Source organism: Symphodus melops (genome assembly GCF_947650265.1).
Source record: "Symphodus melops genome assembly, chromosome: 13".
Classification (NCBI taxonomy): Eukaryota; Metazoa; Chordata; class Actinopteri; order Labriformes; family Labridae; genus Symphodus; species Symphodus melops.
Genome location: NC_136703.1, coordinates 20,888,900 through 20,916,809, shown reverse-complemented (window position 1 = coordinate 20,916,809; position 27,910 = coordinate 20,888,900). Strand labels below are relative to the sequence as shown.

The 27,910-nt window shown below is 42.7% G+C and overlaps 2 protein-coding genes and 1 long non-coding RNA gene across 5 annotated transcripts; 1 reads left to right on the top strand and 2 right to left on the bottom strand.

Annotated features, from left to right (window-relative positions):
• The first annotated feature begins 122 nt into the window (after positions 1 to 122).
• col2a1a (collagen, type II, alpha 1a) lies at positions 123 to 21,411 on the top strand. Its single transcript, XM_079360633.1, has 55 exons — positions 123 to 386; positions 2,252 to 2,458; positions 3,551 to 3,567; positions 3,718 to 3,750; positions 4,444 to 4,476; positions 4,599 to 4,652; positions 5,043 to 5,135; positions 5,752 to 5,829; positions 6,391 to 6,435; positions 6,565 to 6,618; positions 6,876 to 6,929; positions 7,194 to 7,247; positions 7,374 to 7,427; positions 7,516 to 7,569; positions 7,676 to 7,720; positions 7,865 to 7,918; positions 8,082 to 8,126; positions 8,224 to 8,277; positions 8,511 to 8,609; positions 8,715 to 8,759; positions 8,866 to 8,964; positions 9,064 to 9,117; positions 9,208 to 9,315; positions 9,424 to 9,477; positions 9,618 to 9,716; positions 9,866 to 9,919; positions 10,604 to 10,702; positions 10,938 to 10,991; positions 11,095 to 11,148; positions 11,261 to 11,314; positions 11,519 to 11,572; positions 12,133 to 12,177; positions 12,370 to 12,468; positions 12,560 to 12,667; positions 12,778 to 12,831; positions 12,936 to 12,989; positions 13,106 to 13,159; positions 13,697 to 13,750; positions 13,846 to 13,953; positions 14,075 to 14,128; positions 15,236 to 15,289; positions 15,406 to 15,567; positions 15,741 to 15,848; positions 16,120 to 16,227; positions 16,322 to 16,375; positions 16,705 to 16,812; positions 16,906 to 16,959; positions 17,087 to 17,194; positions 17,299 to 17,352; positions 17,935 to 18,042; positions 18,144 to 18,432; positions 18,971 to 19,158; positions 19,264 to 19,506; positions 19,608 to 21,331; positions 21,374 to 21,411. Exons 1-54 carry the CDS (start codon positions 293 to 295, stop codon positions 19,752 to 19,754), a joined length of 4,464 nt encoding a protein of 1,487 aa, XP_079216759.1. The 5' UTR covers positions 123 to 292; the 3' UTR covers positions 19,755 to 21,331; positions 21,374 to 21,411.
• LOC306834616 lies at positions 6,367 to 8,566 on the bottom strand. The gene is made up of 5 exons (XR_013780511.1): positions 8,479 to 8,566; positions 7,641 to 7,769; positions 7,293 to 7,407; positions 6,855 to 6,918; positions 6,367 to 6,433 (listed from the first exon to the last, which is right to left on the bottom strand). It is a non-coding gene; the product is annotated as an uncharacterized lncRNA (long non-coding RNA).
• An 882-nt stretch (positions 21,412 to 22,293) lies between the features above and the next one.
• Positions 22,294 to 27,741, bottom strand: aaas (achalasia, adrenocortical insufficiency, alacrimia). Of its 3 annotated transcripts, XM_079360649.1 has the most exons (17): positions 27,593 to 27,741; positions 27,255 to 27,387; positions 26,805 to 26,932; positions 26,507 to 26,562; positions 26,297 to 26,388; positions 26,151 to 26,197; positions 25,550 to 25,648; positions 25,106 to 25,249; positions 24,797 to 24,917; positions 24,579 to 24,703; positions 24,304 to 24,364; positions 24,094 to 24,184; positions 23,689 to 23,782; positions 23,431 to 23,498; positions 23,251 to 23,332; positions 23,055 to 23,139; positions 22,294 to 22,525 (listed from the first exon to the last, which is right to left on the bottom strand). In XM_079360649.1, exons 2-17 carry the CDS (start codon positions 27,363 to 27,365, stop codon positions 22,370 to 22,372), a joined length of 1,560 nt encoding a protein of 519 aa, XP_079216775.1. In that variant the 5' UTR covers positions 27,366 to 27,387; positions 27,593 to 27,741; the 3' UTR covers positions 22,294 to 22,369. The 3 variants fall into 3 exon arrangements, with proteins under 3 accessions (XP_079216775.1, XP_079216774.1, XP_079216773.1); XM_079360648.1 differs by having other exon boundaries at positions 24,579 to 24,917; positions 27,565 to 27,741; XM_079360647.1 differs by having other exon boundaries at positions 24,579 to 24,917.
• Between the last annotated feature and the right edge of the window lie 169 nt (positions 27,742 to 27,910).

The following is a 27,910-nucleotide window of genomic DNA, read 5'->3' as shown; positions in this document are numbered from 1 at the left end:
GAGGTTCAGGTTTCAGCCTGACAGGGGGTCTGGGGGAAGGACTGGTATTTTGGAATATACGAAGATCCATACAAGGCACAGTGGACATAAAACCGCGGTGCTTGCCCTGACGCGGTGGGTGCAGAGTGCCAGCTGGGGCCCCGCGTTGGATTCCACTTAGATTTCGGAGGAGTTTGACTGCATGGTGCCATAAGTCTCTGGGAACACACACTTAACACACCACTGACTGAAAGCCTGGTATCATCCATCCCTTCACTTCTCACCTAAGCTACTGCATGTCTAATATTTAGACATGTTCAGCTTTGTGGACTCAAGGACTGTTCTGCTACTTGTAGCATCCCAAGTTGTTTTACTATCCGTGGTCAGATGTCAAGAAGAGGATGACCGTAAGTTGCAGCTTTTCTTCAATATTTCATTTTTATTTTAACCAAAATAATGTGGACTGTTACTCTGCGAAATGTGATGTCTTTCTATTGCTTTTGAAGTCTTCTCTATGTGAAGTTTCAGAAGGACAGTGTAAAGCAAATCAAGTGGTTGTTGTGTCAAGTCAAATGAAGAGCACACCTGTGACGCGCTGGGATTCAGCGTCACATGCCTGAACAACAATGTTGTTCAATGTTTTCGATTCAGCAAGTGTTTAATGTTAAGAGCAGGCTACTAGTCGTGTTTACAAGTCAAATAAATCATTTCATTCTGTAGGATAGATGAGGCTGTCAAGGCACATCTGTGTGGGATGGAGGACCAGGTGAACAAGTGTCTGTTTGTCCTCACCTGAGTCCTGCAGCTCAGCCTTCTCCTCTGCTCTTTGTTGACGTGCCTAATGCAGGACACTAAACTGCCTGAGATGGCTTCAGGTGTTTACTTTTTTTTTTACCACATGGTCAAAGGAAAACTTGTGATAAAATAATGATTTTCTGATTTTTCTGATTTAGAAGGTGATGGAGCTATGAGTGTAACCGTAGTTTTTTTGTTTTGTTTTTTTTAAGATATAGAAAATTGAGCTCACACACAGGGTTTAGCCAGAAGCAGTTTCAGGATTTTCTTGGTGTGACGTGACAGGGTCAGACAGGGCTTGACCCCAGACTAGCAGGCTCAAAGGGTAGCAAGACGAGAGTCGCAGAAGGGACAGGATGCACAGCAGGGAGTCAACAGATGATGGACGTTTGGTTGTATTTTTAGAAAGTTGCTCCGAATTGCTTTACGTTCGCTGCCTCAGATTCCCCTCTCTACGAAAGAATTAATCAGCTCTTACAACAAACCAATAAACTGTAATAAAAAACACAAACAGTGGGGAAGAAGAAAGCAAACATTTCAGTTTCTAAGTAGCTAAACTCATTCCAGATCAGGTTCTAAGCGGCTTTGTAACATGTACGTGCTAAGTATCGCTTTCACAAATCTGCTTAAAAAACAAACAGCAGCATTTAGAAGGTGCAGCCCTAAACTGTGTGCATTAAACAAATCACCCATTCTTATTTCCCCAATGTGTTTGCACGGGCCCTTGACACAGCTACGGGGTCCAGATGGAGAAATTGAAAAAAGACCTTGTGTTTACTTAAGGCAGCAGCTTGTCAATTGGGCACAGTATCCCTGTAAGAGGGGTTCATTCATACGAGCAGGAGAGCAGGCCTGCAGGTTAAATATACTCAGCCAATGACGTGAAATACCTCAACCAGGGCTTTAGACACAACTGTGAACTGAGACTGATGTTGACTTTAGATTTTAAAGCTACAATAAAATACACACATCAGAGTTATTTTTTATGCATGCTTCTTGAGTTATTTTTTTTTTTAATCTTTTGAAATGAATGAGTGCTCCACAGCTACTGATTTGTTTTTGGGGGGGTTAAAGCTGCACCTGTTTATCAGCGCAAGGACCCTTACTCTATACTTATCCATGTCACACAAACAGACCCCTTTTTTATTTCTGCATTTTGCTTTTTTAATACACTGTCTCTGTCAATGGTGCTACAGTTAAGGATGAGCTTTCATTTGATATGAGGTAACTTTTATCTTCCCCTTTCTTTCTTCTATGTCCCTCCCCTTTTTTCACTAAACACCCCTCCTCCATCTTACCCCCATACTGCTATTACTCCTCCTACTTCCTTTGCCGTGCCCCTTGACCCCCTTTCATCCTATACTCCAACAACACTGTAATAATCTCCCAATAACTTTCCCTATCTAATTGTCTCTTTAACTCGAACCTCCTGCTCCTTTCCCCCCTCTGGCCACGCGCCCCCTGCTGGCCACCGCAGAGGAGGTAGGCGGCTGCATCCAGGACGGCCATCAGTATAATGATAAGGATGTGTGGAAGCCCGAGTCGTGTCAGATCTGTGTGTGCGACAGCGGAGCAGTTCTGTGTGATGAGATAATCTGCGAGGAGATCAAAGAATGTGCCAACCCTATCATCCCATCTGGAGAGTGCTGTCCCATCTGCCCTGCTGATGCCAGTGCCCCGATTGGTTGTAATTTATTTATTCACATTCCCATAAATAAATTACTCTTTTAGCTTGCATTTATGTCTCCCTGGCTGACACTTTTGAATCGGGAACTTCCTCAGGATCTATATGGTGTGATCACGGCTGTAGAAGCCACTGATAAGAGATTTGAGATCTGATGATGATGGTTTAAGTTTCATTGACACATTCGTTTCATGACTTTGTTTCAAACCAATGTATTTGTTTTCCTCCAGTCAGATCCTGAGGTTTCTCTATTCCAAAGTGAACATGACATGCATGATTTGGATGCAAACCAGACAAGCAACAGAATCAGAATGAGCTCATCCCCAATGAAAGGAATAGGATGGCTTCTGACACGTGTCTTCTGGTTCTCCTCCAAATCAAGTCAAACACTTCTGCTTGTTTTAACTCAATACTAAGATGCAGCCTGCATTAATAAGGAGCCTCAAGTCAATTCTTTACTTGACTTAATTGAAGTTAATCCACCAAATTTAGAATGGGAGCTCTCCATTAAGTTGAGGCTTCACATGAAGAATATCTAGATGAACCAGTCAAAGGGTCGAGCCAGTGCACTCCTGTGCTGGATGGAGCGGTGAAGTGTGTTAAGATAAATACTAAAACACCTTTGCTGAGATCAGACTTCCTACTAGGAAATAAATCAGTCAGACCATCAGAAATAGAATTATTTTAAGATACTTTCACAGAAATATATTGATGTCTTTTATAATAATCTAAGCTTTGAGATGTCCATTAGACTCCAGCTATTACTAAGGCTTTGAAACTTTTCTTACCTTTGCTTGTTTTAACATTATGCTTTAAGGATCATATCTACTTATTTTACCTCCCGGTCAATACCTACTTCTGCTTCACCCTTCTTGGAATTACACCTCACCATTACTATGATCTAGACGGGGTCTTTGCCTCTGGGTTTGGTGGATGTCATTTGATCACAGTAGCATTATTCCATTTCTTTTCCAGGTCTCCTTACCCCAAGAATCACAGACACGAATCAAAACACTCCATTATGTTAACCAAATGTTAACCACTTCTACTGCTTTTTTTCCTCCCCTCCACTCTCCCTTTCTGCAACAACAGAGACGATTGGTGCACAGGTGAGGCAGTGGGTTGTGGGAAAAATATTGGTTTTCCTTCACTTGACAAGTTACCTTATTAAAATAATTATTTAAGATATGTCACATTAAGTATTTACATCTCAGCAAAGTCTGTCAGGCCACTGATGTCATCTATCTTTTATCAATCAGGGTCAAAAAGGTGAACCAGGAGAGATTGCAGATGTAAGTATGAATCCTCTGCCTGTCACAATACTTCCGTATTACCTTAAGTACTAACTTTGCTTCTCCACAGGAAACTTTCACTTTAAACACCTTGATAGACAAACGATATTTTGGCCCGAGCCAGAAAACTAATCACGGTCCCTTTTCATCGCAAACACTGGCGATTCATTCCAATGATAATCACCTTCACAATACACACAATGTTGTTACCTCGCTTTGTTGAATTTTAGGTTTTTCTCCCCAAATCCTGAGAAAATATCCCTTTTTGTTATTCACTAAGTTTCCCACTTCTATTCTCACTGATGAGAGTCGAACTACAATGTCCACTAATCCCTAATTGAACTTGCTATAAAATGAGGAAAACCCTGCATTCCTGGGACATAATGAACCTGACCAAATCCTCTTAGATCCTCTCAGCAACATTGCTGCAAGTGCACATGTCAGGTGAATAAAGTCAGCCAAACCAGAGGTTAAGAGGAGGTGATGTTTTTCATAAAAACTTGTCCTGTCAAATGTAATCCTCATCACATTGTGTGTTTTGCTTCACATCCGCCTTCTACAAAGTTGGAATGTTTTCCAGAAACTGGTTGTACCAGACACAACATGAAAGATTAGTCATGTTGTAAAGAGTCATTAATGAAATAAGCCCCAGAACACTGACGAAGGCCTTTCTATTTTTTTATCTGTGTCCAGGTCGTAGGACCAAAAGGACCACCAGGGCCTATGGTAAGTGTCACATTTTATTCATATAACCATGATAAGCTTGAATACAGGGGAGCAATACTCTGTTTGATCAGGAGTTTTAGTCACACTGGATATCTTAATGAGACAAATATTTGTTTTTGCAGGGCCCCTCAGGTGAGCAAGGACCACGTGGAGAAGCTGGCGCTAAGGGTGATAAGGTAAGGGACAAGACGTGGTGCCCAAAAAAACATCCTTCCACCCATCTACTCAGTACATAGTTAAGGAGAAGTCATCTCATAAAGTTGTGGTGGCGGGATTTCAGCATTGGGCCATTGACTAGATTGGGTCATGCAAGAGCAGTTTAGGTCTTTATCTAATGATATACTGCTAAATATTAGAGTGGCGTTTGAACTGAAATTACATACAACAAGAAACAAGAGTGGCCAATCGTAACGTTGGAAAAGAGCTTAATGCACGTTTGGGTTTTCACTGAGACTGAAAGTTCTCTCATGCCTCTTTCAGTTTTCTAGTTTCTGACTTGAAGTCATCTTTAGTATTCCTGATGATTGGCAATTCATAGACTAAGACCCCCCTCTCTCTTTTCCTAGGGAAATATTGGACCTCGAGGAAGAGATGGTGAGCCTGGCACCCCTGGAAACCCCGGACCTGCTGGCCCACCTGGACCACCAGGGCTCGGAGGGGTGAGTATCGAGCATAAACAACAGTCCACTAAATCCAACTTCTCTCACACAGACTTAAGACCCAACATCACAGTTATACTCCTATTCTAATCCACCTACTATGGTGCATAGTGGTAGAAATGCTTAGGTAAAAGGTGCACAAATATGCTGCGATGTCTTGACGGTTAGACGGTGTGTTCACCAAAATCCTGGATTTTTTTAGATTGTAAAAATCACTGCAATTAATAGAAATTCTGAGAAAGTATTCAGAACTGATGTAATGAATGAGTACTTCAATTGATCCATGAATGAAACCATTACAAAATAAGTTCATTAAACTGAAAGCACACTGCAGACTTACTGTCCAATGATCTTAATTTTTCCTGTACAGTAAGCTTTTTATAGAGTGGTAAAGAATGAAAACGTTGGCTTACTTTAGCATGGTGCAGGTGCAGGCATCTTTTTGTTGTTACTTTCATGTTAACAATGTAAGGAAGTCTTTCTGTTAATCTTGTTTTGTTGCTGCTCTGTGTAACGACCGGCGCAGCTCAGACAGCTCAGACAGGATAAATGACATGAGCTGGCTACCACTTCGTCTGTTCTGTTTTTATTGATTTCATCTGATTTTTTTTTTCAGAACTTTGCTGCTCAGATGGCTGGAGGATTTGATGAGAAGTCTGGAGGTGCTCAGATGGGTGTGATGCAAGGACCAATGGTAAGGAGAGCTCTGTGGAGTGTGTATATTGTATAGACAGAGCGTTTCTGGTGTGTTCACTACAAGCTTTACAAAATGATACGACTTCTTCACTGACAGCTCATTTTGTCTCTGAGATGCTGCACAGAACAGGTAGTGAAAAAATAAACTGGGGAAATTTGCAATGCTGCCACCCTGTGGTCTAGTAGTTCCACTCCAACACAAAAATGTCAGCTGACTTTTTTTTTACGAATCACAAATTGTACTTCATTCTTGCTGACTTAACACTTCTTAAAAGATTATGACCTACATTAATATTTGCCCTAAGTAATCATTTTCTTTAACTAGTTATAGTTGGGAAGTCCTAAGTCAAAGATTTGTCGAAGTTCATGCATGACTGTCAGTGGATATCAACATTAAAAACCTTGAAGATAATTGTGTCATAAATCGGTTGGAGTTTGTTTTTAAGGGTTTTAATCACCCTCATTAGTTTGAATGTTTTTTATATAATTTTAATAATGTGTTACCTTTTGGGGTATTAGAGACTGAACTGTGCATTTACGTCTTGTGGTCATCTTGCAGGGTCCCATGGGTCCTCGTGGTCCCCCTGGACCATCTGGAGCTCCTGTAAGTATATTCAATGCTTTACTTTATTATCAGAATAACCCAGCCACATGTGTGGAAATACGAAGAAACATTTTAGATATGTTTAAGACATAATCCTTTATACTTTTTCTCTGTCATTTGCATCTTTAGGGACCACAAGGTTTCCAAGGTGCCCCTGGCGAGGCTGGAGAGCCCGGTCCAGCTGTGAGTATCCCAGAATGCATCAGCCCAATTAAGATTGTACCAGTCAAAATGAGTTTTTCTATTTGGAAGTTATGACAGCTTCCACATAAATGACTACTGATCATTTAAAGTATCATATGCATACTGAAAGTGAAAGTATCTAAATGTCTAATCACAACAACACTGGACATAACGTAGTGTTTATATTGTGTAGCATTAAAGTAAGAGCTATAAGAGAAATAGAACTTATAATTAACCTTTAGCTGTTCTCATAACAGGGTGCGCTGGGACCTCGTGGACCACCTGGACCTTCTGGAAAACCTGGAAGTGATGTAAGTGTCAAGGTTTAATCTTCATTAAAAATCCACATCTGTAAAAAAAATAATTAAAAAAAAATCCTTGTGCACCACCAGGGGGCGTTGTCTATCTCTTGACAATGTAGGGAAAAAGGACTTCACAGAACACAAGCAGCCTGCATATTTTTCCACTACAGTGGAAACTAATAAAAACTGCACTAATATGCAGTGCACATCCAGCCTTTTAAGCACAACTCTTCAGTTTCTTAATTGACAGTTCCGCTATCTGCTTTTTTCAAGGGTGAAGGTGGCAAACCCGGAAAAGCTGGTGAGCGTGGACCTGCAGGGCCTCAGGTGAGCCTACGCAAAGAGATTTGATCTTTTGCTTACTTTGCTTACCTGACACACGTCAATGATAAGAGAAGTCAACAGAAAAGGGTTCAGTATTCCTCGTGTAAACATTTTGGGTTTGTCTTTCAGGGAGCTCGTGGATTCCCTGGAACTCCTGGTCTTCCTGGAATCAAAGGACACAGAGTAAGTGTTTCCACCTTTCATGTTGGACAGAATATTAAAAAAACGGATATAATTCAGTGCTCATGAACTATGTCTTTTTTCTTTGTAGGGTCATTCTGGTTTGGATGGAGCTAAGGGAGAAACTGGTGCTGCCGGAGCCAAGGTAAGACCACCACATATGACCTTTGTGTTAAGCTCAAGAATATGTCATTGTCGTGTGGTTGCTCCACTTACTTCTTTTAATATTGTTTAATTTTTGTCTCCGTCAGGGTGAGTCTGGTGCTAGTGGAGAAAATGGATCCAATGGACCCATGGTGAGTTTCCAATGCTTTATGTGGTCTGCTATATACATCTTTGTTTATCCTAGCATAGAACAGTAACACAACGAGATTATAGAAAAGATGAATAATGAAAGCTAAGCTCAAGATAGACTTATAGGATTGCATCTTTTGTCATAGGGCCCACGCGGTCTGCCTGGTGAGAGGGGACGTTCTGGAGCTGCTGGAGCTGCAGTGAGTAACAAATTCACTTCCCCTTCAATCCTTTGAGCCTCCATGCGTTTACAGTTTGCTGTATTTTTTTTTGTCACAACTTAGGATCATTAAGAAACTCATTATTGTATTATCTCTTTATCTTGGTGCACGCCTCTGACTGTGCTGTCTTTTTACTCTTCAGGGTGCCCGTGGAAATGATGGTTTGCCTGGCCCCGCTGGTCCTCCTGTATGTATCACAGCTCCCACTTAGTGTCCAACTAATTATTGGTTTTAAAATTGAGAAGAGATTTGCCCTAACCTGCTGCTTCTTCTTCGGTTTACAGGGGCCTGTTGGTCCTGCTGGAGCTCCCGGTTTCCCAGGATCTCCAGGAGCCAAGGTGTGTTATTATCAGCTCACCATTATAAACATTCTCAGTTTCACCTTTTAAATCAGTAGGTTCTTCCTGAATTAGTTTATAGCAACTGGTATTCAGTGTGGTAGCATGAAAAAAAATCCCAAGAAACTCCAATGTTCTTTACCCATCTATATGTGTAAGTTTTACAGGTAAATTAAAGAGATCAGGGAGCTTTTCCCTCACCTCTTAATGACAGATGTGTTGTCTTCCGACAGGGAGAAGCTGGTCCTACTGGAGCCCGTGGATCTGAAGGACAACAGGGACCCCGTGGAGAGGCTGGAACCCCAGGATCTCCCGGACCAGCTGGTGCATCGGTTCGTTCGTCATCCCTCCTCCTCATTCAGCCGAACCCTTCTTACTGTGTGTTTTTTGTTGTTTCCCAGTATGATGCACTGACTCCCCCTCCCTCCTCTTTATAGGGTAACCCTGGTACTGATGGTATTCCTGGAGCTAAAGGATCAGCTGTGAGTCAAGCATAGTTTTAAAGCCTTCCAATCACTTGTATTTCTTTATAACTCATATCACTTTCGACTTCATTCTAATTTTCTGTTGTGTCTTTCTTACTTGAAGGGTGCTTCTGGTATTGCTGGCGCTCCTGGATTCCCAGGCCCCCGTGGCCCACCTGGACCACAGGGAGCCACAGGACCTTTGGGGCCAAAGGGACAGTCTGTAAGTCACTCGCACATCATTTCAAACTGTCCAATGAAAACACTTGTTCTTTAAATGAGTATTTGTAGTTCTGACGGTCTTCTCTGTTGCCATGTTCAGGGTGACCCTGGTCTTCCTGGATTCAAAGGTGAAGCTGGACCCAAGGGAGAGCTTGTGAGTAGCTTACTTTTGATTTAATAAGTGATTACTTACCACATGCCATAACAAAGGTGAAACATATCTTAAATACCTTTTATTTTTTAGGGACCTGCTGGTCCTCAAGGTGCACCTGGCCCTGCTGGAGAGGAGGGAAAGAGAGGAGCCAGAGGAGAGCCTGGAGCTGCTGGACCACTTGGACCTCCAGGAGAGAGAGTGAGTTATCAGCATCACAATAATATCTGTGAAAACACAAACATGCACATGGCGTTTGCTATAATATGCACAAAATCTAAACACATGTACTGCTTTGATTGTTTCCAGGGAGCACCTGGTAACCGTGGTTTCCCAGGTCAGGATGGTCTAGCTGGTGCGAAGGCGAGTACTGTATAAAAGTTCAGTTTCAGTCAGAACTACCTCCAGCTAATTATCAGATAAACCAGCTGTTATGCATCTACCAGACTGAAATATAACAGACTTATATTTAAGGCTGACCTCGATCATCTTACCTTCTGCAGGGTGCCCCCGGTGACCGTGGTGTTCCTGGTGCTGCTGGGCCTAAAGGTGCTTCTGGAGACCCTGGACGCACAGGAGAGTCTGGCCTCCCCGGAGCCAGAGTGAGTCCTATATCTTTACTTATAAACGCACTAGAAAAAAAAAGTGACAGTGTTGCTAACTTATCACCATAAATGGCTCATTTGAATTGTGCACTGTCATCATTTCTATCATGTAACTGAAGGTCTGTGAATGTGTGTGCCTTTCTTAGGGTCTTACTGGTCGTCCCGGAGACGCAGGTCCTCAAGGCAAAGTTGGACCTTCTGTGAGTACAACATTACTACTAAAGCTTTGGAGAGCTGCATTATATTTCCTGAGGGATACGTGCTCCTAGTAGCTGGTAGTAGTTCAGGACATGCACAGTTTGATTTGGTATGATTAGCTTGTGCTAAATGTACGCTCAAAAAACATTCAGTTAAATATGCAGACAAAAGGGATAATGTGGCAAACATTCTCTTCGATGATGAGCGGTCTCAGGTGGCTTCTTAAGAGCATTTTTAACACTTAAAAACAACATTTGAAAATGTGTATGAATTAGAAAAATGACTATTCATTTGCTAACAGACACACAAATACCAAACTGACTATGAATTCCAAATATTCCAAAATGAAAGCTTTGTCCAGAGTAAGATGAGACAGACATTTCTGTTTCACTCTGTTCAATAACCAGAGCCGGCAAGCTAAATATAGCTGTCCTCACATCAGAAGCCCCGTTTTAGTAAAATAGTCTTACTATAGGTATTGCATAGTAAGTAGTATTTTGAGAGTGACGCAAAAAAAAGTCAAAGCCCTTGTATGTTCCTACTGTACATACTTGATCAGTAAATGTGGTTCTGATATTGAGAAGACATAGCATCACAATGGTCATGCACATGTTCACCTCCCTGAAGGAAAACTCTTATCTCTAGCTTTCTGAAGAGTACTGATTTTTACTGTGTGTCATTGACAGGGTGCCGCTGGTGAGGACGGTCGCCCCGGCCCACCTGGTCCTCAGGGAGCCCGTGGACAGCCTGGAGTGATGGGATTCCCTGGACCAAAGGGAGCTAATGTAAGTTTGTAGTATTGTTATGTAAGAAGGAACTCTTAGGGTGTCTTTGCTATCGCACACAAGAACATGCGAAAAACCTAATAATGCACAAACTGAATAAATCATAAAAAAAGTCATGAATAAAAAAATTAACTGTACAGTATTTAACTAAGTGTTTAAATATTACCACCTTTGACCCTGAACCACTACAAGGTAAAAACTGGAAGTATCATTCACTGTTATTTCTCTTCTAAAGGGTGAATCTGGAAAGCCAGGAGAGAAGGGTCTTGTTGGAAGTCCTGGTCTGAGAGTAAGTACATTTTCTAACACGCTTCTTTAAAAACTCAAAATTGGATTCATCATTTCCTGTCTCTAGATCTTTTTTCATAACTTAAACACTCTTCTCTGAACAGGGTCTGTCTGGAAAAGATGGTGAGACTGGTGCTGCTGGACCTTCTGGCCCTCCTGTGAGTAACTCTGTGTAATTAATGCTGTGAGATGTGTCATACTGTGATAGTACACAGAGTTCACAATCGCTTGTGCTCTTCACTGATCCCCTGTGTTTGATTTTTATTAAAGGGACCTGCTGGAGAGAGAGGAGAGCAAGGACAGCCCGGACCCTCAGGCTTCCAGGTGACTTTGTTTTTCTCATTAAATCCAAAATAAAGTATGATAAAGAAACACATCAACCAATCCCCAGAGCTTGATGATTTTCAATATGAGTGTACAATTGTTTGACAGACTATAATCCTGTCTAACATCACTACGAGGAAATAGCAGCATCTATTCATACAGATATAGATATATAATATGAATCCCTTTGCTCTTGCTGAACAGGGTCTGCCTGGACCATCTGGTTCCCCAGGAGAGGCTGGAAAACCAGGAGACCAGGTGAGTGTTTACCTGTTACTTATCTGTTACTTTGTCGCAACCTTAGATCCAGTGTTGCTGACAAATCCCTTCAACCATCTACAAATTACAAGTTTCCTAAAGCTAGTACACCGTAGGACCAACGACAGCAAGTAAATCGATTTTTGACCTTATAATCCTTAGTCTTAAGCAAAATAAGAAGCTCTTAGATTCACTTTGATATTGTTAACAATGATCATAGATGTAGACGGCTGTTACTCATAGCTACAGCAGTTTGCTACAGTCCTCAACACAATAGACGCTAGTTTCAACTCCCAGCAAAACTATCTGTTCGTTCAATTCGTTCATAAAAGCTCCTTGAAGACGGTCTATACAACAACATTCCCTGCTGTGTAAGACAGGACAGAAAACTTAAAGCTGGACTCAAAACTAAAAACTTTCTCTGTAAAGAATCGTTCTATCAGATGTGTAATTGATCTTTTCAACAACAACTAACAACAAGAGCTCATCTGTGTGAGGAGTAGATGTATGTTATTGCCTTTTACACAGAGATAAAAATGCTGAATCGTTTCTCTCTGCAGGGTGTTTCTGGAGAGGCTGGAGCTCCTGGTGCTGTTGGGCCAAGAGTGAGTTTCCGTGGTTTCATGTTGTTGAAGTTTCCGTTTCACTGCAAAGATTAACACATAAATAGCTGGTTATAAATGTTTTCTAATGCTCTTAAATTTGAGTCATACGTGTTTGGTATATATTTATTCTTTGCTCTTCGTTATACTCACTTGTTTCTCTTTTTGATCGGGTGTCCTTTCGTCTCCTAACAGGGTGAGCGTGGTTTCCCTGGTGAGAGGGGTGGTGCTGGAGCTCAGGGTCTACAGGGACCTCGTGGACTTCCAGGAACACCTGGATCTGATGGACCCAAGGTCGGTGAAGGTCTTTGACAGCATACACAGCATATTGTGTATAAATTCTTTCACAGTTTAAATGACAAGATCCTTTTTTATTCCAATTCAGGGAGCTATTGGACCGGCTGGTTCTGCTGGATCCCAGGGACCCCCAGGCCTGCAGGGAATGCCAGGAGAGAGAGGAACTGGTGGTATCCCAGGACCCAAGGGAGACAGAGTGAGTAACAGCTTCTGTTGTAGTAATAATTCATGACACACTCAAGACAGTAGATGTCATGACCGTAGGCCTTGTATGGTTAAAATGCAGCTGTCCTATTTGTTCAACAGGGTGACAACGGACAGAAAGGACCTGAGGGAGCTTCTGGAAAGGACGGTTCTAGAGTGAGTTCAGAACAAATCTGTCACTGTGAAGATTTCTGAAGAAATGCATCCAGTTACACCCAAACTTTGTTTTCACCATCTCATCTCTCCATTTCTTCTCTCAGGGACTGACCGGTCCGATTGGTCCTCCCGGCCCATCTGGACCCAATGGTGCCAAAGTAAGAACCCTCTGCATCATAGAGGAATATGTTGTCAGCTGAGTCTGACTCTGAACAGATTTGTGTTTGTATTAAAATATTCATACTTCCTGGTTTTGTGCTTTTCTACAAACTAGGGTGAGACCGGAGCCAGTGGTCCTACTGGTGCTGCTGGTGCTCGTGGCGCTCCAGTAAGTCCCCTTCTTTGTTTTGAGCTGTTTTTTCGATGAATGTTTTATTTGTTTCGCTGCAGTTCGCTGCTGTTCACCTTAGTGGAAAATGGTTAAAGGAATTTCAACTAAAAGGAAATGTCTTGTAGAAGTTACTTTTACAGAGAGAGATAGAGATAAAGACATTGTTTGAAAGATTATCAGACAACATTTTTATATAAAAACCTCCTACTTGTACAGTACTGCAGAAAAGTGTTAATTTTGTAAGACAGGCAGAACAGGATGATGATAGCGCTGGACTACATTGTGTTGCTGCTTGTTATGACCAGGAGTCAATGAGTTTCTCCTCCTGGTTAAATAAAAAAAATGTAACTGGACCATTCCTCTGAAATCTAAATATTAATTTTATATCTTTATCATATCTTTTATAATCCCCTCTTTCATTTGAAATCAATTCAATTTATTTTGATTGTACAGGGTTAACATTTTGGGGGCCTCAAAAACATCAGTGTCTCACCTAATACTTGTCCTAATCCAGTCTCTTCTGTCCTCTTGCAGGGTGACCGTGGAGAGGTCGGTCCTCCTGGACCCGCTGGTTTTGCTGGACCTCCTGTAAGCACAGTCTCTGTGACACATGTAGTTCAGGTGACACTGCTTAGGATTCAGTGACCTTCTCTTAATGTTCCTTTTGGTTTTTAAACATCCAGGGTGCAGATGGTCAGCCTGGTGCTAAGGGAGAGCTTGGTGAGACTGGACAGAAGGGAGACGGTGGTGCTCCTGGACCTCAGGGACCATCTGGAGCTCCTGGACCTGTGGTGGGTACTCAAAATAAAGTCCTGGGAGCTAAACTCACACTTACACTTACGATAGTTACAGTTCTTTAACGTCCCTCTTGTATTGTTTCCAATATGATTAATTGATGCTTCGGTTTTTCAGGGGCCTACTGGTGTGTCTGGACCTAAAGGAGCCCGTGGTGCTCAGGGAGCTCCTGTAAGTTCCTTTTTTTAAATCAGATTAATGAGTTTCACATAATTCATTACATAAATGTCTGCCTAATATAGACTATAACCAAAAATGACAGACAGAATGACAGAAACCACTACAGCCTGTAGTACCAAACTTTTGACCTCATCTGCATACACAACTCCTCAGTAGTAAAATAAAACAGTTTTTTCCTCTGACTTATGTGATAATGTGTAAAAAAAAAAAATTTTTACACACAACAAAATATTTGAGAGCATGAACTTGGGCTTCAGAAAACAGTTATTGTTTTAGTTGTATCAATATCTTCTCACAGTTAATCGACCAAGAGAGTCATAGATGACAGAGAGAAGAATCCCTGGAGGGATGGAAGCGGGCAAGCGAACTGGTTCAGATATAACTGATCCTACCTGACCTAAAAAGCCTCTGCATTGTTCTAATAAGCTCCACGAGTAGAGATGCTTTTGATAGATGGAGAGAGGTTTGAATATAAAAACATTTCAAGACCAATGCAGAGCTGGCTAAACACTGAAGCTTCAGTGTCCGCAACATGGCAACCTGTGTGCACATGAACTCTAGGGCGAAGGGGGGAGGTGGCGCCTATGAGTAAGAGTCGCATATTGTTCCTTCAAACTGAAAACAATTACTGATAAAGAAAACCTCATTGATAGATAAAAGTGATTTTGGATGGTTATGAGTACTAGACATATTTTACCTCTCCTCATGTAAAGCTCATTGGCGTAGAAAGTTCCAACTAACATCACTTAATAGGACATGAGTAGCCGATATGCAACTCTGGAGCGACAGAAGCTAAAGGAGTTGTTACATGTCAGAATAAAGAGAAAGACGAAAAGAATATCTTTAAAAGGCAAATAAGATTCAACACTATTTTTTGAGGTTACACATTAGCTTACAGTCTATTTGCAGACTTAATAAAGCATTTAAGTTCAGATTTGTCTCTCCTTTCTTGGATTTAAAACAGCAACAGGAGAATTAAGGCCTTAAACCAGACTGCTTTAAAGGAGATCTCCTAACAACATTGATTGAGTTAGTTATTGATGTAATAACAGTTCAACAGTTTGACTATGTTTATTGAACTCTTTGTGTCTTTGGCAGGGTGCTACTGGTTTCCCTGGTGCTGCTGGCAGAGTTGGATCTCCTGGTCCTAATGTGAGTTTTTTTGACCAAAGTAGTTTGTTGAGGTGATCTTGGGTGATTTTTTTTTTTTAAATGTATGAGTGTATTTCTTCTTACCTTTTGAAAATACTTTTTTTCCCCCATCACAGGGTAACCCTGGTGCTGCTGGTCCTGCTGGTTCTTCTGGTAAAGATGGGCCAAAGGGTGCTCGGGGTGATGCTGGTCCTCCAGGAAGACAAGGAGACGCCGGACTTCGTGGACCTGCTGGACTACAAGGAGAGAAGGGAGAGCCCGGAGCGGATGGAGAGCCTGTGAGTTTCATTTTGCACCTCACAAAAACCCTTTAATGCCAGTCACTGTAGTCCATCTCAGTCACATGCTGATTTCGACTAATATTTAGACAGAATCTAAATGAACTTTGCATCTACTTCACTGGCATTGACCATATGATTAAAGGTTAAGTGCTGTCTTTCTGAATCTGTAGGGTCCTGATGGGCCTTCAGGTCCTGCAGGTCTAGCTGGATCTCGTGGTATTGTTGGTTTGCCTGGTCAGCGTGGAGAGAGAGGCTTCCCCGGTCTCCCTGGACCTTCAGTAAGTGCTGTGTTTAATAATGTATGATTTTGAGCCTTTTTTAGACTCCATAGATGCACATAAATCAGTCGAACATTTTCATACAAAGACACACACTTATGTTAGGTAGACCTTCATCTTACTGTAAGTTTAACAAAGTGAGAAGAATCCTTGAAGGAAGCATTACTCTAAGAAGTGATTCTTAGTGGTAACAAGGCAACACATATTCTGCCACTTCAGAGTCAATAAAGTTGTAATAATTGTAATTATTAAACGTTTTCTTCTGTCTTAGGGAGAGCCTGGTAAACAAGGAGGATCTGGTTCTGCTGGTGATCGTGGACCCCCTGGACCTGTGGGACCCCCCGGACTTACTGGACCTGCTGGAGAGCCTGGAAGAGAGGTCAGAAAAGCACAATTTTAAAAATATCAACACCTTCCCTTGTTAGCCAGCTTTAGAAAAGGAGTTTAAAACTATGCATGTGTCTGTATCTCAGGGCAACGCTGGATCAGATGGACCTCCTGGTAGAGATGGATCTACTGGAGTCAAGGTGAGAGACTGAAGCCATTTAAAGGTTATATTTTTCAGTTTTTCGTCTTCTTTATTGGCTTTATTGGCAATTTAGATCCTTGTTCATTTATGTTGAAAAAAAACGGCCCCATGTTACGTCACATCTTCTTGTCTGGATTGATAAAGAAATAAAGGCAAATGTAGAGAGTGAGAAATGTAGAGTCTTTTTCCTTTTTACTGATTCGGGTCGCTAACCTGCAAGCTGTCCTTTAAAACTCTCAGCATGTCTGACAAAAAGTAAAGTTTGACAAAAAGCTAGTTTCCAAAAACGGTTCTTATCCTCTCTAATCATCTTGTGTTCTCCTGTAGGGAGAGCGTGGTAACACTGGTCCTGGTGGCGCCCCTGGAGCTCCCGGTGCCCCTGGAGCCCCCGGACCTGTTGGACCCCTTGGAAAGCAGGGAGACAGAGGAGAGTCTGTGAGTATCAGACTATCAAAAAAGGCACTTTTTTTTTTACCATTTTCCCAATGGGAAGACAAAGAAGCACTCACTCTATCTTTCTGACTTTAGGGTGCTCAAGGACCTTCAGGACCCGCTGGACCTGCTGGTGCCAGAGGGATGGCTGTAAGTGTCATTATCTTTAACTGCAAGAATATCATTAAGTTTTTGAGATTTTAATTAGATTCAAGTTATTAAAAGTGCTTCTCATGTGCAGCCATGCATGTTAATACATGTTAAACCTTTAATCCAGGGACCCCAAGGACCACGTGGAGACAAGGGAGAGGCTGGGGAGACTGGAGAGAGGGGACAGAAGGGTCACCGTGGCTTCACTGGTCTGCAGGGTCTTCCTGGATCTCCTGTAAGTAACCCAAAACGGAGCTCTGAGTTCTGCTTTACCATCGCTCATCTTACTTCCCTTCACCTGGCAGTTCTACCTCTGATCTGTGATTCTGCTCCTGACAGGGTCCTGCTGGAGATGCTGGAGCTTCTGGACCTGCTGGACCAAGCGGAGCTAAGGTGAGAAAACCAAGCAGGGCGAAAAAAAGAGAGGAAAAGAGAAAAAAAGGGGAATTCTTTTTACATTTATATCCTGCAGCTTTAATATTCAAGATTTGTGATGGTAATGAAGGGCACGGGTTCGTCTTCCTGTAATTCTCCATTCACCTGACGTAGATCGGGACAGGAGAGGCCACGTACTTTAATTACCCACCGCTGAGATAAGATGGGCAGCTGAGGCGTTTTGTAATTACCCTCTGCAAGGAAGAGAGGCAGACTGACAGGAGGGGCTGTGATGTGTGAATCCACTCCTGCTGAGATGGGAAATGGGCCTTCATATCTTTTCTAGATTAGCTGAGCACTGTGCATGATAAGAAGAATGGAGGGAAATGTCACCAAACACAAATCTTCATGCATATTAAGGCAACGGTTCTGTAGGTGAGGAGGGTTAATGGAGACGAACATGGCTTGAATGTTTGAATGAAATATCTGATATTTTGGATTTTTGAGTCACCTTCATGATGGATCTGAAGATGCAGTTCTCCGTGTTCAATTGTCCAAAAACATTTGATAAATCATCCTGTTTACATTTACTCTCCAAAGGGACCACCTGGACCAAATGGACCCGCTGGCAAAGACGGATCCAATGGACAGCCTGGCCCCCTCGGACCCCCTGGACCTCGTGGACGTTCTGGAGAAAGTGGTCCTGCTGTATGTACCAGAAAACCCCCGTAATGCCTTAAACTGTTTTTTTTTTTTGTTTTTTTTTTAACAACCCCCCAAATCCATTTTCTACTTCTCTGCTCCTTCAGGGTCCTCCTGGTAACGCCGGACCCCCCGGTCCCCCTGGTCCCCCTGGCCCTGGCATCGACATGTCTGCCTTCGCCGGTCTGGGCCAGACTGAGAAATCCCCAGATCCTCTGAGGTACATGAGGGCTGATGAGGCCTCCAGCTCCCTGAGACAGCACGACGTGGAGGTGGATTCCACACTCAAGTCCCTGAACAGCCAGATTGAGAACCTGCGCAGTCCCGATGGCAGCCAGAAGAACCCCGCTCGCAGCTGCAGAGACCTGAAACTGTGCCACCCCAAGTGGAAGAGCGGTACGTACAAGTAACATAAATAATAAAAAACATAAGAAGGAATTTAAATGAAAGACCTCTATGCCCTGTAAATCATTATGCTTAATACAGCAGAACAAAGATGGCCGCCTCATCACTCCGTTTAATACTCTGTGACAGAATTAGACAGCCCTCTTTAGTGTACCATTCTCTACTCATTTAATGATTGGTTGTTGAAACATTTAAACCTGAATGATGTCATCAGAAATGTTTTTGTCTTGACACCAAGGACAGAAAGTAGAAAACCTTTATAAAGTCTCTGCACCAAGACATAAAAGTCATTACCACTGTAAACAAGATGAGCATTTTCTTATTCTTTAAGTAATACAGCAAAACCAGATACCTCATGTCCCGACCTGAAGTATGCATACATACGTTTTAATAGTGGTTCACCCCCACAATGGAGAAAATACAACCTGCTCAACATATTCAAATGAGCTTGCCTTCCAGAATGAACATATCATTTGCTGAACATGCATACAGATAATAAAACATATTTCCTCTTTGTTCATCCCTGCAGGTGACTACTGGGTTGATCCCAACATTGGCAGCACAGCTGATGCCATCAAGGTCTTCTGCAACATGGAGACTGGAGAGACCTGCGTCTACCCGAGCATCGCCAAGGTGCCCCAGAAGAACTGGTGGACCAGCAAGGGCAAGGACCACAAGCATGTCTGGTTTGGAGAGACCATGAATGGAGGATTCCACGTGAGTACGCTTAGACAAAAGAAACACAGGGATCACTAACAGGGTGATGTTAACACTTCAAGTTGCTAACAAATCACCCCTCATCCTCTTTTTCTGATTGTACAGTTTAGCTATGCTGAGGACGGCCCTGCAGCCAACGCTGCCAGTGTCCAGCTGACCTTCTTGAGGCTTCTGTCCACTGAAGCGTCCCAGAACATCACTTACCACTGCAAGAACAGTGTTGCCTACATGGACCAGGCGACAGGCAACCTGAAGAAGTCTGTGCTGCTGCAGGGCTCAAACGACGTCGAGATCCGTGCAGAGGGCAACAGTCGCTTCACATACAGCGTGTCCGAGGATGGCTGCAAGGTGAGCTGCAAAAAAAAAAAAAAAAAAAGAAATGATCAGAATTCAGAATTGTTTTATTTATAGGACTGTGGTTAATACATTTCTCTGATCCTAACCCACAGAAACACACAGGCCGGTGGGGCAAGACTGTCTTCCAGTACAAAACACAGAAAACCTCCCGTCTGCCAATCGTGGACATTGCTCCTATGGACATCGGAGGAGCGGATCAGGAGTTCGGAGTGGATGTAGGCGCTGTCTGCTTCTTGTAAAGTGGAATATCACAATGGCCCCCCAAAAAACACAGGAAATAAATAAACTCAACCATGAAACACTACACACACACAAACTTCCACAATAAAGAAGACTGGAAATTAGAAAAGAAAATTGATACTTTTTCTCTCACAATGAAGTGCTCTCCAAGTCTTATTCCCTGGATGTTAGCACTGAAGGGCACCGGCAATATCTGTACACCTCACCAGCATTCTCTGTCAACCTGCTTCCTGAGATCCAGTCATGTTTCCCATGGCCCGACGTTGACGGGAATGAGTCCGAGCCAGGAGGAAGAGGGACCAAGCGAACAAGTTATGGAGAATAGAAACATGACTTGATGTCACTTATTTATTGTCTAACCTGAATGGGCAGAGTTGAGGTAGGACTGGACGGGTTCACTTTGTAAGTAAAACAAGCCCCCCACCCCCCCCCCCCCCCCCCACCCCCACCCCCACACTTTTTTTCCACTACAGAATAGCCGCTCAGCCTCTGTCCCGGTCCTACTCCACCTCCTTCCCTGTTTCCCTCCTGACACACAAATACAATTTGAATCAGACAAACAAAAATATTCGGAGTATGCTAAAAAATAAAATCAGATGCTCCAGGCCTGTCCATCTTGAGCCTGAGCAAAACCTTTACTGTGTATTATAAATCCTTGGTTCTGTTGTTGTAAAAGTCTGTGTTTATAAACAACCAGATGGTTTTATATATATATTTCCACATTATGTGTGTACATGTGTCTATATGCACACCAACACTTTTTGGAAAGTGAGGTTACATTTGGGATGTGTGTTTCGACGTCCTGTACCCCTTGACTGCCCATTACAGGAAGGCCCAGTTCTCATCCAAAAATTACTTTTGAAGAATTTGAAAGAAATTACTTTTGCTTCTTGTTATCGTAGTCATCCAGATTGTGTAAAGCTACCTCACGCTGACAAACAAAGTGAAAAATGTTGAGTTAAAATCTGAGCAGGCCAGGATTTTTTGCTTTCAGGTGGATCTGGGGCTGTCTGTGCTTTGGGTTGATCTCTCTTCAGAAGGTGCTATGAGTTCTCAAATTCCATTTCCACCAAACTCTCCCCCCATCCCAACCCTAATTCCCTCTAGCCTCACGCCACACGCTCACACTCCACCCTGCAGGAGGGGGGCAGTCGGGTTAAGACAGGGGAGACAGGGGTTGCTTGGAGGCCTCCTCTGGAGTCCAGTACCCCAAAAGCTCAACGTAGGACTCCAAAGACGGATGCTTAAAATCAATCAGGGTGGGTTGTCTGCGTGTGTGTGAGGGCGTGTACATTTTTTGAACTAATTTTATTATGATCTTTTTTTTTTGTTTTTATTTTGTTACACTTCTAATTGATGTAAATTGGAAAATAAAAGGAAAACCGAAGTAAGACTGAAGTGGATTTTTAATTGAGTTTTGAATAAAACCGAAATGATGTGGGAACGTATTTCTTCTTTCAACATGATTTCCTTTCATTTGTTACACTTGTATATCACGAGGTCAGTCACTCTTGATGGTGAGTGCATAGTCAGTGTGTGTGTGCGTGTGTGTGTGTGTGTGTGTGTGTGTGTGTGTGTGAGAGAGAGAGTATGTGGAAGCTTAAGACTGGGATGCAAGTTTGTGTTTGCTATGAGAGAACCTCACAACAAAAGAAACATAAGTACTGTATTCTTTCTGCGGTTTCAGGGTGGGGCTGGGTGCAGCGGGCTCCTGTTTGTCTGATCTATAAAGACATAAATAAAGAACGTTTTCTCAACTTGAATCAACTATTCTGTAAAGTAAAAATGCTGAGCAGCTGCACCACTCTGTCTGTGCTACGGCCAGCTGCGTCTTTCCAGAGTAATAAAAACTAAATCTAAGAACATTGACATCTGACTTCAAACAGAATGTTTACAGATCTATAAATACAACTTCAATAACAAGCTGCTTTCTTAGCTTGAGGATTTAAAAAAAAAATACTTACAGTCTTGTGCTCTCTATTCAACGGATAGAAAACTGTTAGTAAGCAGCAGGGAGTTTACATGCCCTCTTGTCTGCTTCTTAGGCTACAACTACTTGCATGTTGTGATAATCTCTTCCCACTTTGTAAAATGGTAAATGGACTCGAGCATATAAAATGCTTTTCTAGTCTTCTGACTAGTCGACGTGCTTCTACACTGCAGGTCTCACCTACACATTCACACACAGTGGTCGCTATGTAGGGAGACCGTCAGAAGTAACTTTAAACCCCATTCACAGGCTGCCGATAAAGCAGCAGGAACAATTTGGAGTTGAGTGTCGTACCAAGGATTCGGACATCAGAGAGTCGACTCTGCCACTGAGCCACAGCCAACCCCACAGGTCGGGCGCGAGCCCAGGCCGTCCATGCGAGGACTATGGCCTCGGTACATGGGGGCGCGCGTGCTGCCGCTGCTCTACCTGCCCCACCAACGCCCCACCCGATTTGATTATTTTTGAAACTTTTAAATCGGAAAGAATCCAGTTCAAAGGAAGCTGGCTCAGTCAGGCAGTACAATCAGAACAGCCGTCACACTGGATGAACTTCAACACATTTATTGATAATCCATGATATGAAAAACAACTCGTGAGCATGTGACGCTGGCTGAGGAGCGGTCAAGAGATGAGCTCTGTAAAGAGCGACTGATTAGCAAAGTCTGCAGGTCTTGCGTGAGGTCGCGGCAGAGACGGACTGCCACTGAGGCCGGGCTGAGGAACACCAGCGCTCAGGAAGTAGAAAGGCACGTGTGTAATTCTTCCACTGGACCAACACTGAGAACACAGAGAGAGAAGTTACGTTGAAGTTGGAGGAGTACAGAGATGAGAGCAACAGCAGTTATTCATCTGTAAGGGTTTCTGACGTTTTCACCAACATACATTTCATACTTTTAAAGAGATAATAAATGTATGCCCGACCAGCTAAGTATCAATGTCACTTTAAAAAAAAAAAATTACATCATCAGAACTTTGAATTATTATCTCACATTCCTCCTTCGTTACCCCGACCATGTAGACGTAGGTAAAATACAGAAATCAGATGAATTAACAAAAATGTAAACCTTTGGCCTAATCTTGTCTATAATTAAATTATGATCTCTACCAACTACTAAAGCGAGCACCAGTCACCCAGTTAGCTGCAGGTTTCCTGACCATCAAACGTGCTAATATTTTTTTTTAACAATAATCATGTGTGCTCCTCGTTTAAGTTTCCAAACAGCCAGCGATTGCAAAAATTACTTTTAATACTTTCACTTTTGAAGAACACAACAACACAACAGGTGTAAAACAGGAGTGAACTTACCACAGTGAGCAGAGCTCCGTGCTCAAACATGGGGTGGAACTGCATCAGTCTGGGCTCTGCGCCGGACTCCCCTTGAACAAATCCACTACAGAGACAGAGAAAAGCTTTAATACAAACATTAATATTACCCAGTGAAATGCTGAAACCTTCAGCTCAACTGAAGAAACATAAATTAGTAAAACATCACAGTACTGACCAGGGCAAAAGCTCAAAAATTGGGCTGGTTCTTGTCTTGAAGACAGCGATGACTGCAGGCCGGTCTGCGGCCTGAGAATCACCTGAGGAAACAAAAAAACACTCGGGTGAGTTTATGGAAACGGAAACTAATGAACCACTGATGTGATGAAGTTTATGTTGTGAATGAGGACGAGTGAACCTTTGAGAAGCACAGCCAGCCTCTCTCCTGTTGGGTCCCAGGCTATAGACTGGATCTCTCCACCCACACTGGAAGAACAATTGGACAGAGTTGATTGACACTAAACAATGTTTGTACCGTGAAGAGGCCGATGTGTTACAAAACGCCCACCTGCTTAAAAAAAAAATGTTAATGGGCAAAGTGTTTTCGAAGAAGTTCCCCTTTTTCAATGTGTTTGATGTCAGACAAACAATAAGCAACTGAGTTCAGCGCTCTTACACGATGTCTCCATCTGGTGTGTTAAAGGTCGTCTCTGATAGGTCAGCCAACACTGCTGCTGCCTGTGGCCCATTTGAGGTGCTTGTAGGTACTCCTGGTGAAAAAAAAATCAAAACAAACAGCTTAATTACAAACTACAGCTAAAAGAAATAAGCAGACTCCTGATTCCGTTTCCACCAGACGTAAAAAGTTCATGTGTCCTCGTACCATATTAGGGACAAGCGTTTGACTGGTTTGACTAACAGGTGAGCTCTTTGGAGCCGTTTGCCGAGAGGTTGAAAGCCCGTTTCCTCGACGTCACTGAAATGACCTCCATGTTTTATAAACTACATTATCAACAAGGCTGTGTGTGTGTTCAACAAAGAAACAGATCATCCTGTAGAAGGAAAAAAAAAAACAGATAACCTGGCGCATCAGTGAAGGTCAGAGCATAGATGAGCGCCTCTCCCTGAACCGTGAAGAGAAGTCGACTCCCATCTGGACTCCAACAGCCAGACTGATCAAAAGACACAAACTCAAAACGATTCATTCAACAATCAATCAATTCAATCAACACATCATGAAACAAGAATCTGACGTGACGTAACATACTGCACACTCTGACATAGTTCTCACCTGGCAGCGTCCTTTTACACAAGGCCAACGCTCGCATGTCCACATCCTGGTCTCCCAAACCCTGAGGGAAGAACTTTGACTCATCCAAGTGCAAAACTTGACTTTGTGTTTACTCTTTGTCTTCTAACACTTCAAACTCCACATCAGCCAATAATCTTTGACATGCTCATAAATATTCACGAGAGGTGAGTGGGCCCACAGCAAGAGGCCACTGATTCACTCCCACACTCTTTAGTCACATCTGTGTGTTCAGCGGGTGATGGCGTCTTTCCAACCTGAATAAGGCGGATGGTGTCGAGGCCAGGACGTGGCTTCCATCAGGAGACCAGGACAGGAAGGTGACGCCGCCTCCTCCAACACGCTGAAGCGGCACAGCGATTTCTGAAGCGACATCCCAAACCTGGAAGATAACGTGGATGCCAGTGGTGACGAACAAACGACAATAAAAAGGATGTAAAACACTTCCTCGACGCGCGTCACATCCTCCTCGTACCATCATGGCAGTGTCCACGGGCGAGGCCGACACGAGGAGAGAGCCGCTTGGAGACCAGGCGATGGACGTGACAGGCGAGTGACCGGGATGAGACAGAACTTGAGCACAACCAGAGGACGGCCTGAATGTTTTGGGGTTTTTTTCAAGAGAAGGAAGACAAGAAAAAAAAAGTGTCCAATTTTCTGCAGTGTTCCTCAAGCAATCCTAAACAAAACTTTTTTTTAATGAACTCCTTTTGTTTGCAGGTCTGTTTTTGAAGAAAAATGATTTCCGTTTTTTTAAGACTTGCAGAAACTGAAGTTTACAAACCTGGTCGACAGCGAGCAGGGGTCCACATGCCAGACCAGTAAACAGTTTTGACAAGCGACGGCGAGGGCAGAGGCGCACAGAGGCTTCCACTGCACAGCTGCTACGCTCCTCTGCAGGCGGTGCTTCAGCGTGGGAGTCGTGGCACTAAGCAACAGAGGCCAAAGTTTCATAAGACTGAGAGGCACAGAGGCTTGATGTCACAGGCAGTAAAGTGGTTTTATCATAGACAGTGACTCTATCCTCAGGTTGGACGAACCTTTACCAAAGATTAGTGAAAAAACAGTATTTACAGTCCATGGTAACACTTTCATCACATGTTCTAGACTTTAAGTTCCACAGCAGGACTCGTTTCCTTCATGTTATTTTAAGCTCTCAAACTTCTTAAGTTACACATTCTCAACAACAAGGACAGCAGAGGTCTTCTGAGGAGATTCTTCCGTGCACCTTTTCGGGTTGTATATCTTGATGGAGTCGTCCAGGAGGGCTACAGCAAACTTATCGGCGTGAGTATGCCACGCAAAGGCTCGCACCACACAGTCCGACCTGAAGCAAGAAGGATTCAAGCAGGACAGATGAATGACTGCTGATAGAGAGGAACTTTAAGACAAACACAGGGCCATTTAGGTTGACTTTAAAATGCAGTTTTAAGCCATTATTTCAAAACACTGAAAATATATGAAAAGATCCCACAGTATTAGAAAATAAGCTTTAAATAAGAGTTTTTATTATCCGTATATCTGGGGATTTTGGTAATTCTACAGCGATAAATGTAGACTAATAATTACCATTTATCCAAGAGATAAAGGTCATTTAATGTCTCCTTGTTCAAACAGTTCCAAACACAAATAACGTGAAATTATACAACAAAGACAGCAGCACATTTGAGAACCTGGAGCTCAAACGTTAGATAACTATTAACAATGTCATTCCTTTTTAAACTTTTCTTCTCAGTGCCACTGTCTTCGTTACACTTTTTTTTTTAATACATCATTTATTTCCCCTTTCAGAGCAAAAATACAAGTCCGATGACAACGTTGGCACTTACCAGTTCAGTATCTGTGAAAACTCAGCAATCATGTCCTCACTGCTCAACTACGGGCAAAATGACAAAGAGGTAATAGACGTAGAAAAAAAAAAGGTAATCCAAAGTGTTTCATCGTTTCATATTAAACCAGCAAGAAAAAAACTCACGGTGAGGTGAGGAAACAGGGAGCCGTGAAAGGAGGACACTCTTTGGAGTAATGCTACGATACAAGCAGAACTCACCGACAGCCATTTCGGCACTGAAGCAAAACAAGAGCACGAGTCAACGCATACACACACACACACACACACGAGAATAAACACAAGCAGGTTGGGGTTTTTTGTTTTGTTTTTTCATGTTGAATCAAACACATGTACCTTCTGTGTGAGAGTTTGTGATTTCAGTGAGTAGTCCTGTGAAGCCTCCATCCCGCCTGGAATGAATAAGAGAGAGATAAATGACACACTGGCACAAATAGTTCAATAACTTAAAGGTGAACTGATAGATATCCAGTGCAGGTCATTTTGGCAGACTAAAATAATTTCATTGGCTTCGAGGTGCACTCTGCTTTTAACAGCACACGTGTACATCACTTCTATGTTTCAACTCTGGTTAGATGACCCGACACTGAGTTGATATATAATGTGTAAACAGTGTGATGTGTGTGTTTCCTACCATGCTGCTGCACTCCTCATCCACAGAGTTTCCGAGTGGTCCAGGAAGGCTGCCTTGCTGCTGCTCTCTGTGCGACTGTGCAGCTTCAGAGACTCTCGGGGGAAATAAAGACTGAGAGGGCTGGAGTCCTGCAGAAAACCAACAAGTCCAGTCAACTTAATTTATCTAGATAGCACATTAATAAACGGACCAAAGGGATGTACATTAAGTTTAGTAAAATACAATACATGCAAACATCATAAAAATCGTGGCAGCAAATTCAAATATAAGTTAAAGATGTAGTGGAAACTGACATAGGCATGTTATAAACTCTGGAAAAGTTAAACACTCAAAGATTCAGGTCGGGCTGTGATTCATAACCCTTTTACCTGACCCCCAATACAGACTGACTGTAAAGTGGGTCATTGCATGTCTTTTAGCTCTAGATGCTGATTGGTTAAAGTGTTTGACCTGTTTGAGCCGGTCTTCAGAGGTGGATCCGGACAGCAGCTCGTTGTTGGACTCGCACAGAGTGGTCTGTCCGCAGGGTAAAGGAGGGGGAAACAAGGCCAGAGAGCACATCCTCACCGCGGAGACAAACACCCTGTACAGACACCATGAAGTGACTTAAATAATTAAACACGTTAAAGACTCACTGTAAGGTTACAGGCGGGGAAAACAAACACTTTACAAGCAACTATAACTGTTGAGTTAGCTAGCCGGCTCCAGCTAACTGTATTAAAATAGATGTCAGGTCGACTCTGACAACAACAACACTTACTGTCTGTTTAATGAACCGTAGAAGTTACCTTTTAGCTCTTATCTATAGTATTTGTTCAGCTATTTTGCTCTGCTCTTCCTGACAACATAACAAATGACACGATACTTTGTTGGGTCAATTTTGGCTTCCTTACTTCAAGTCAATCCCGCCGTGTTGAGTACGGCAAGAGTAATGGTACAAACAGTGCGGAGTGCAACTCAAGAAAAACTGAAAGTGCTGACCCCTAGAGGACAAATAGCAACATTACATGCACATCGAGCCAAAAACGAAAAACAAATATTTGTCTTTTGCAAGTTAGGGTCCAATAAAAACATTTGTAAATAATTTAACGTAGCCATACAAATCC